The sequence below is a fragment of the Aedes albopictus genome, chromosome 3 (assembly GCF_035046485.1).
Source record: "Aedes albopictus strain Foshan chromosome 3, AalbF5, whole genome shotgun sequence".
Classification (NCBI taxonomy): Eukaryota; Metazoa; Arthropoda; class Insecta; order Diptera; family Culicidae; genus Aedes; species Aedes albopictus.
Window position 1 is genome coordinate 161147095 of NC_085138.1, and position 9286 is coordinate 161156380.

Sequence of the window (9286 nt, forward strand, 5' to 3'; positions counted from 1 at the left end):
CTTTGCCAGGTGTGTGAAGTTGAGTGGGTCTTTGGCATTATAGATAGTAGCTAATTTATCCTTGTTTTATACTAAATAACACTGTTTAAGTAATCAAAGGGCCGAACGGACTAACTATAGTTATAACGGGTGGACTGTAGAAAGAACCAGGTAACTGATGGAGCTTCTTCTCTAAAGTAAGTACGTCTGATAAGCTTGAAGTCTGAATCCAAAAAGAGCCGACAAACGTCGGATCGTTTATTCGAAACCTGAGTGCTATAAACTCAGACAGTGAGTGTGTTGGTATTGGTAAACATATTTTATGGTAATACAATGTTAAAGCAAATTAGGTAAATGAAGGTACATATTAGCCCTTCCTTCTTTCAAGTTGTACTATTAACTATTTAATTCTGAACAGAAGATTACTTCTAAGCATAGTTGAAAAATTACATCGATCACTTCTTAAAAGTTAGAATAAATGAAATCCTTTTTGAAATTATCCTTTCGTTTCCTCTTCGAACGCCATGGCTGGCCATTGAGCGCCAAACTCGTTCCACTCTTCCTTTTCCGATTCGGCTTATCCGATGGTCTGGCTCCTTCCAACTCGCACTCTGAAAATCCCCGGAAAGGCTCGTCATCGTCGTCTGCACCTGGCATTGGTGGCAATGGATCGGCTTCATCGACATTGCGATCAACATGCACCACCAACCTTCGGCGTACCTTTCCGTCCCGATCATTGACGATCTTAATTTGGCTCCGATGTGCTGTTGTTGTTAGCCCGCTTCCAATCGTAATCTGTAAAACATTTTTACACATACGTTTTAGAAAATGTGCCTTAATCCATTTAGCCTGATGGTGGGGATTGTTGTTCTTGTACCATAATGCATCTCCCGCCATCAGACTATCTAAAGGATCATTATGAACCTCTTTACTAAGGCCATCATTAGATCTAACAAATATGTCATCATTGCGGTTAACATTATTAGTTTGTGGTACAGTGTTGCTGTTAGAGTGTCGTTTTGGATTAATCAAATCGATTAACATTTTTGGAGTATACGCTAAAACTTTTTGGGAAGGGAAAAACCCATCCATCGTCATAGTGTTATTTCTAAAATTTATCAAGAATAAACTAATCAGGTCCACCAATTCTAAATGCAAATATTCCGGGTCAAGAAGCAATTTTTTTAGAACATCTTTAACTGTAAGAACAAGTCTTTCTGCCTGACCATTACTTGCAGGGTTGTACGGTGGACTGTTCAGGACCCTTATTCCTTGCCTTTCAAGAAAAGTCTTAAAATCATGCGAATTGAACGGAGGACCGTTGTCCGATACTAATATGTCTGGAAACCCAAATCTAGCAAAATATGCTAACAACTTTCTTATGACTTGAGTACAAGCTGTACCATTTTTCATCCACTCAACTTCCACCCATTTTGAATAACTGTCTACAATTAGTAAAAAAACATGATGCTTGAAGTAGAAAAAATCTATGTGCACTCTACCAAAAGGTCTGCTGGATGGTGTCCATTTGGATTCAATTTTCTGTTTGGGATGCACTGCCATGCTAGCACAAGCATCACATTCTCTAACAAAATTTTCTATGTCAGCATTTATCCCGTACCAGTATACTGAACGCCTAGCCAATTGCTTCATTTTTACGATTCCGGCATGACTTGCATGCAACAACCTTAACATTTCGCTTTGCAATTGCTGAGGTATTATGACCCTATCCTGGTAAATCAAACAATCTTCATTTATCTCCAAATCACACTGATTTGCAAAAATATTCGCAAAGTGTTTGTCAATTTTGCTTGGCCAACCTTTGCGGATAAACGTCATAATTTGCTGTAAAAATGAATCAGTTTTTGTGTGTTTAGCAATATCGTTGAAGTCAATTGGACATTCATTACTAAAATTAATGTGTTTGATACAATCCAAATCTAGCTCTTTAGGAACCGACTGCTCCAATGGGAATCGCGAACAAAAATCAGCATTGCCCATTTTTGCAGAAGGTCTGTACTGGATCTCAAAATCGTAAATAGATAATTCCAAAACATAACGTTGAAGTCTTGTCACAAATATCGCATTTTTACCCTCCTTACCGAAAATTCCTACTAAAGGTTTATGATCGGTAAATACTGTAAATTTCTGCCCATAGAGATACTTATGGAATTTCTTAATTGTACAGACGAGTGCCAGAGCTTCTAAATGAAGAATGGGATACTTCTTTTGAGCTGAATTGAGTGAAAATGAAGTGAAACAAATGGGTTTCTCTACTCCATCGAACGAATGCGCGATAACTCCGCCAAGTCCATAACCGGAAGCATCAGAGACTACTGTAGTGAGTAGAGATTTTATATTAACAAAATTTATATTAAGCAAAATGATGAATAGTTTGTTTGGGTGAATACTTGGAATAAATATGTTTGAATGCATTTTCATTCAAGTAATAAAAAAAAAAAAAAAAAAAAAAAAAAAAAAAAAACGTCAATATGCAATAAAAACTTTACGTTAATTTATTACGATAAGTTTTGTGAGCGATTTTTGTTCAGTGTACTGCATGCGAAATAAACATCGCACAGCCTGATGAAAGCTTTTGTGGTGAGCTTTGATTGAAGCGAAACCTGGCTCGAGTAGTCGAGTCAGCCGTCGGCTCGTCGATCGTACAGCTAACGCGTGAATGGAGTGGATGATAATGAAGGATGAGAGAGTGAGATAGGAAATGATGGTAGGCGGGCTCGGGATTCGTCGATCGGGACGACGACTGCCGTGAATAAGGAGTTCAGTTTGTTAACGAATTTTGAAGCGGACGAATGTTTTGTTTTGATGCGCAAGTTTTTGTGTAAATCTGGCCGGGAATCTCGCGGATACTACATGGCGTAGTCGGTGGGTTTCACGTGTGTTCCATTGGTGTAATTGTAGTGATTGTGATGTGAGTGAAATTAATATTTGATCATGAGTGGAGTGAAAAAAGTGGCCGACTAGTTAAGAACTGGTATCCAGGACACGTATGTGCCTGCTCAGGAGAAGTCATAAGGTAAGATGGGGCGACAACTTGGGGCAAGACACTGTGCTGTAGAGTACATTTTCTTTCACATAGTTGCTCAGAATTCTTCCGGATTGCTCTCGTTTTGCTGGGGTGTTGTCTGATTAATCGCAAAATCAAATCAATATTGCCCCTAGGGCGACAACAGCGATGCGGTTTCACCAGTTAAATAGTGTTATGATGGGGAATTTCATTGATTCATTATTCAGAGCTGAGATTTGAATAAAAGTTTTGTTTGTTAATTTGAGGGCGTGAATAGAGAGGAGAATGTTTGGATTTGCAGTTCGACTGATTTTTTATGAAACATTCCTTTGGAAGTTTTTTTCTACCGGATTTACCCATCTTTGTTTGTACTACGTTTTGACAACTTAAGTTGACTTTCTTTTGTGTACGTGCAGTGCCTGAAGAACGATTCAAAGTAAAAAAACACTTTAGCGAAGTCTCGGGCTAAAAAAAAAATAGCAAAGTTAGTAGGACAAAAGCAGCAGAGCAAGGTCTGTGGGTGCAAAGCGAAAACAGCGGAGCGAGTAGGTCTCCTGCTGAAAATAAAGTAGCAGAGCGAGTAGGTCTCTGGCTACAAGACAGCAGAGCGAGTAGGTCCATGCTGATACCTAATGCTTTAGACTCGCGCAACTGACGAGAATACGTCGACCTCGATTTTGACATTGACAGATTTTTTTAGATGGGTTTTGCCCCAACCAGTGATCATTCAACCATCGAGACAGCCCATCTAACGAGACCTCGACGAACGAATCGGCACTGTATTAAAGTAGCAGAGCGAGTAGGTCTCTGGCTACAAAACAAAACAGCGGAGCGAGTAGGTCTCCAGCTGAAACATAAGCAGCAGAGCGAGTAGGTCTCTGTTTGCAAAACGATAACAGCGGAGCGAGTAGGTCTCCTGCTGAAAGCAAAGTAGCAGAGCGAGTAGGTCTCTGGCTACAAAACAGCAGAGCGAGTAGGTCTCATGCTGATACAGTCCGGAATCGCTGGTTGGGTCACGACTGCGCTTCGATTAGCGAATCGCGTTCGTTCGTTGGGGTAACTGACACCTGATCCAAATGCTTTAGACTCGCGCAACTGACAAGAATACGTAAACCTCGATTTTGACATTGACAGAACTTTTTAGTTGGGTTTTGCCCCAACCAGTGAACATTCAACCATCGAGACAGACCATCTAACGAACCCTCGACGAACGAATCGACACTATTAAAGTAGCAGAGCGAGTAGGTCTCTGACTACAAAGCAACTGTTTGAATAGGTTCTAGGTTTCAATTTGGATTGAACACCTTAGGCCGGGGAGAACTCAGACCAAGAGAAAGTGCTTGAGATCAGAGGTTTTGAATAGTTGGAAATGGAAAGCTAGCATGAGCAATATTTCAGAAAGCGTTTGAATGTGTTCTGGTTTTGAAGTTCGATTGGGTATATTGAGTCTGGAAAACTCAATCCAAGAGAACGTGTGTGAGATCAGAAATTTGGAATAGTTAGAAATAAAAGCTAGCATGAGCAATGTGAAATGTGTGTTTGAATATATTCTGGTTTTGAAGTTCGATTGTGTACATTGAGTCTGGAAAACCCAATCTAAGAGAAAGTGTTTGTGATAAGAGATTTTAAATAGTTGGAAATAAAAAGCTAGCATGAGCAATATTTCAGAAAGCGTTTGAATGTGTTCTGGTTTTGATGTTCGATTGGGTACATTGAGCCTGGAAAACTCAATCCAAGAGAACGTGTTTGTGATCACAGATTTTGAATAGTTGGAATTAAAGAGCTAGCATGAGCAATGTTTAAGAAAGCGTTTGAATTTGTTCTGGTTTTGAAGTTCGATTGGGTACATTGAGCCTGGAAAACTCAATCGAAGAGAACGTGTTTGTGATCAGAGATTTTGAATAGTTGGAATTAAAGAGCTAGCATGAGCAATGTCTCAGAAAGCGTTTGAATGTGTTCTAGTTTTGAAGTTCGATTGGGTATATTGAGTCTGGAAAACTCAATCCAAGAGAACGTGTGTGAGATCAGAAATTTGGAATAGTTAGAAATAAAAGCTAGCATGAGCAATGTGAAATGTGTGTTTGAATATATTCTGGTTTTGAAGTTCGATTGTGTACATTGAGTCTGGAAAACCCAATCTAAGAGAAAGTGTTTGTGATAAGAGATTTTAAATAGTTGGAAATAAAAAGCTAGCATGAGCAATATTTCAGAAAGCGTTTGAATGTGTTCTGGTTTTGAAGTTCGATTGGGTACATTGAGCCTGGAAAACTCAATCCAAGAGAACGTGTTTGTGATCACAGATTTTGAATAGTTGGAATTAAAGAGCTAGCATGAGCAATGTTTAAGAAAGCGTTTGAATTTGTTCTGGTTTTGAAGTTCGATTGGGTACATTGAGCCTGGAAAACTCAATCGAAGAGAACGTGTTTGTGATCAGAGATTTTAAATAGTTGGAATTAAAGAGCTAGCATGAGCAATGTCTCAGAAAGCGTTTGAATGTGTTCTAGTTTTGAAGTTCGATTGGGTATATTGAGCCTGGAAAACTCAATCGAAGAGAACGTGTGTGAGATCAGAAATTTGGAATAGTTAGAAATAAAAGCTAGCATGACTGCAATGTGAAATGTGTGTTTGAATATATTCTGGTTTTGATGTTCGATTGTGTACATTGAGTCTGGAAAACCCAATCTAAGAGAAAGTGTTTGTGATAAAAGATTTTAAATAGTTGGAAATAAAAAAAAAGCTAGCATGAGCAATATTTCAGAAAGCGTTTGAATGTGTTCTGGTTTTGAAGTTCGATTGGGTACATTGAGCCTGGAAAACTCAATCCAAGAGAACGTGTTTGTGATCACAGATTTTGATTAGTTGGAATTAAAGAGCTAGCATGAGCAATGTTTAAGAAAGCGTTTGAATTTGTGCTGGTTTTGAAGTTCGATTGGGTATATTGAGCCTGGAAAACTCAATCGAAGAGAACGTGTTTGTGATCAGAGATTTTGAGTAGTTGGAATTAAAGAGCTTAGCATGAGCAATGTCTCAGAAAGCGTTTGAATGTGTTCTGGTTTTGAAGTTCGATTGGGTACATTGAGCCTGGAAAACTCAATCCAAGAGAACGTGTTTGAGATCAGAAATTTTGAATAGTTGGAAATAAAAAAAGCTAGCATGAGCAAAATCTAAGAAAGCGTTTAAATAAGTTCTGGTTTTGAAGTTCTATTGGGTACATTGAGCCTGGAAAACTCAATTCAAGTGAACGTGTTTGAGATCAGAGATTCTGAATAGTTGGAATTGAAAAGCTAGCACGAGCAATTTCTAAGAAAACGTTTGAAGATGTTTTGGTTTTGAAGTTCGATTTAGTACATTGAGCCTGGAAAACTCAATCGAAGAGAACGTGTTTGAGATCAGAAATTTTTAATAGTTAGAAATAAAAGCTAGCATGAGCAATGTGAAATGTGTGTTTGAATGTATTCTGGTTCAAGATTGCGTACATTGAGCCTAGAAAACTGAAGCCAAGAGATAGTGTTTGTGATCAGAGATTTTGAATAGTTGGAAATAAAAACTAGCTTGAGCAGTGTGAAATGTGTGTTTGAATGTGTTCTGGTTTTGAAGTTCGCTTGGGTTCATTGAGTCTAGAAAACCCAATCTAAGAGAAAGTGTTTGTGATAAGAGATTTTGAATAGTTGGAATTAAAGAGCTAGCATGAGCAATATCTCAGAAAGCGTTTGAATGTGTTCTGGTTTTGAAGGCTGATTGGGTATATTGAGCCTGGAAAACTCAATCCAAGAGAACGTGTTTGAGATCAGAAATTTCGAATAATTGGAAATGAAAAGCTAGCATGAGCAATATCTAAGAAAACGTTTGAATATGTTCTGGTTTTGAAGTTCGATCGGACACATTGAGCCTGGAAAACTCAATCGCAGAGTGTATATAAAATCTACGTTGAGGAATATCGAAGCATGTATTGAAATGTGTTCTGGATTTGATGCTCGATTGGACACATTAGGCCTGAAAAGCTCTATCGAAGATTAGAGGTTATGAATAGTTAAAGAGAGAATTGATAACTAAAAATGTGATAGAATCTTTTTTATGTGTTAGGGTTTGTTGCTTGGTAGGACTCATTGAGCCTGAAAATCTTAATGTAAGTTAGCGTACTTTTGAGCAGATATTGTGAATAGTGAGGAATTTGTGTATTTTATGGAAAATGTGCATAAATCGTACACATTTTTCCATTTTCATGTTTTTTTTGTTTTGCATAACTCCGAGAGCTTGATCAGCTCCATCTAAGAGAGTAGATAAGATCAGTAGTAGAAAATAAGCTTGTTGTTTTTCTGGATTTTTTTCCTTGATGTATACTTCGGAAGCCCGGTTGGCTCAATCCGACTCAATCCAAGTAAGTGAGTAAAATCATCAGTTAAGGTTTGATCAGGGGCTTCATCATCGAAAATGAAAATATCGATGTGACGCGGAAACTATTTGATGTTTTATGGGTATGTAGCGGATTATTTAGTACCTGATAATTGAATAGGAGTGCATGTGATGATGAATTTTGATAGGATTACTGTTTTTTTCTGTATTAGGAGGATTCATCGAGAGCCTTGCAAGTTTTTTTTTCATATGGCCTTGCATATAACAGCTAACAGCCAACAGTTCCTTAAGAAGAAACACTAAAAGTTTGCTCCGAGGTTTGCTCCACCTAGGAGAATTAGGTAAAATCAGTAAGTGTAACTCAATATAAAAAAATCGATGAGAATTTTTGAATGGATGCTTGATTTTTTTCAGTTTTAACAGCGCAATTCGATTTAATTCATCATTTTGCTATAAAGCTGAACTTGTAGGTGTTGTATAAGAAAAAAAAATAATATTAAAACTCTTATTGCTTTTTGCATCATATTCGAACCCCTGCAAAATTTTTAGGTCACACCATAATATATTCCCACCTATTTCAGCATACATTGGTTCGTTTCGCTGCTAGAAATTTTAAGCGTCGGTTACACCTTTTGGGTGGTGCATGAAATAATCGGTTTGTTTACTTGCTACTTTCTTCGGTGTTTGACGTGTGAACAAATATTTTAGACGGTTGGACATTTGCACGGTAATCTATAGAGCAAAGCAAAATGCAATATAAAATTCATAATATTCAAGTTTAATTCTTACTTCATATTTTACCATTTAAGAAATATTATCATAACTGGATTTGAAATAATATATTGCTGCCCCGCATAAAAATTTACAATTACTGCTATCGTTCATATCATAAGACGTCCATCCGTGGAATGATTACTACAAAAGCAATAATAGTTCTATGATTCGATGATTGAAATTGGAAAATTGACATTATGCAATATTATTAAAGTATCATAACGCTTGCGATAACCATACATTCAATGATACATGAATCATTTCTAATAATACCTTTCTGGTAAGTTGGCAACTTTTGTGGACGTTTTCAGTGTAAAAACAATGCAATGGAACAAAGTTACGATATTATGCGTTGCTGTGTCGTTATCAGTGACAATGTTACGTACTTCTAAATGCCTTTGCTCACCAAAAACAACTTTGCAGTGATGGTTCCATTTTGCTCTTGTGAGGATCACTTTGTCACTTAAAAACTGCCACTCTTGGCGGCTGCTTTTTTCACGCCAGAAGCTGCTGTCCTCTGAATTTTACGAAATACTTGAAATCTTACCTTTACCGGATGTCATAGCACGCAGGAGTCGACAGCTTCAAAGGTCCCCTTTTCACCCAGAATGCTTCTATAGCAGATTTCCAAAGTCGATGAGTTCACAAATTGCAATTTAACATTAACAACACCAACGCGTTTCAACCTACCGCGAACACCGATTCAATTTGGTATAGTGTGTAAGCACCACGCGAAGAGTTTTCAATCTTAATCTTACTCGGTTCGATTCCCGACACAACAAAAAACACCGTCGATGTAAACAACGATTCACACAATCGTAGAAAAACTTGACAGTGTCCTACATGCCCGCAGGGGTGTGCTTTTTTCCAATCGGTAAAACAGATTTGGTGAAATATTTCAGTTTTGTTTTTATTATTCACCGAATCATTAAGTTAATGATAAAGTGATTATATTACGTACGATTCCGCAAATATTTTGTTCGAGAAATTTGGCGTTTTTGAATGGTAACGATACTTAACAACCCATTCGGTCTATCATTAAAAATCCTAAAATAATAACTGTTATCATCAATATGGTTGGTTGTATCATCGATTTATAATCCAGTTTATGATAACCCAAATCATAAGAAAACCGCACACTGTACAATTGGT

At 37.6% G+C, this 9286-nt stretch overlaps 2 protein-coding genes across 2 annotated transcripts in view; one reads left to right on the forward strand and one right to left on the reverse strand.

Moving 5' to 3' along the window:
* LOC115269024 (uncharacterized) overlaps nucleotides 1-9286 on the forward strand; it is an 83923-nt gene that overhangs the window by 1378 nt on the left and 73259 nt on the right. The gene's annotated exons all lie outside the window — the stretch shown is intronic.
* Nucleotides 53-2310, reverse strand: LOC109423101 (uncharacterized protein K02A2.6). The gene is made up of 2 exons (XM_062856926.1): nucleotides 700-2310; nucleotides 53-590 (listed from the first exon to the last, which is right to left on the reverse strand). The coding sequence occupies exons 1-2, from the start codon at nucleotides 1978-1980 to the stop codon at nucleotides 435-437; spliced, it is 1437 nt and encodes a 478-aa protein (XP_062712910.1). The 5' UTR covers nucleotides 1981-2310; the 3' UTR covers nucleotides 53-434.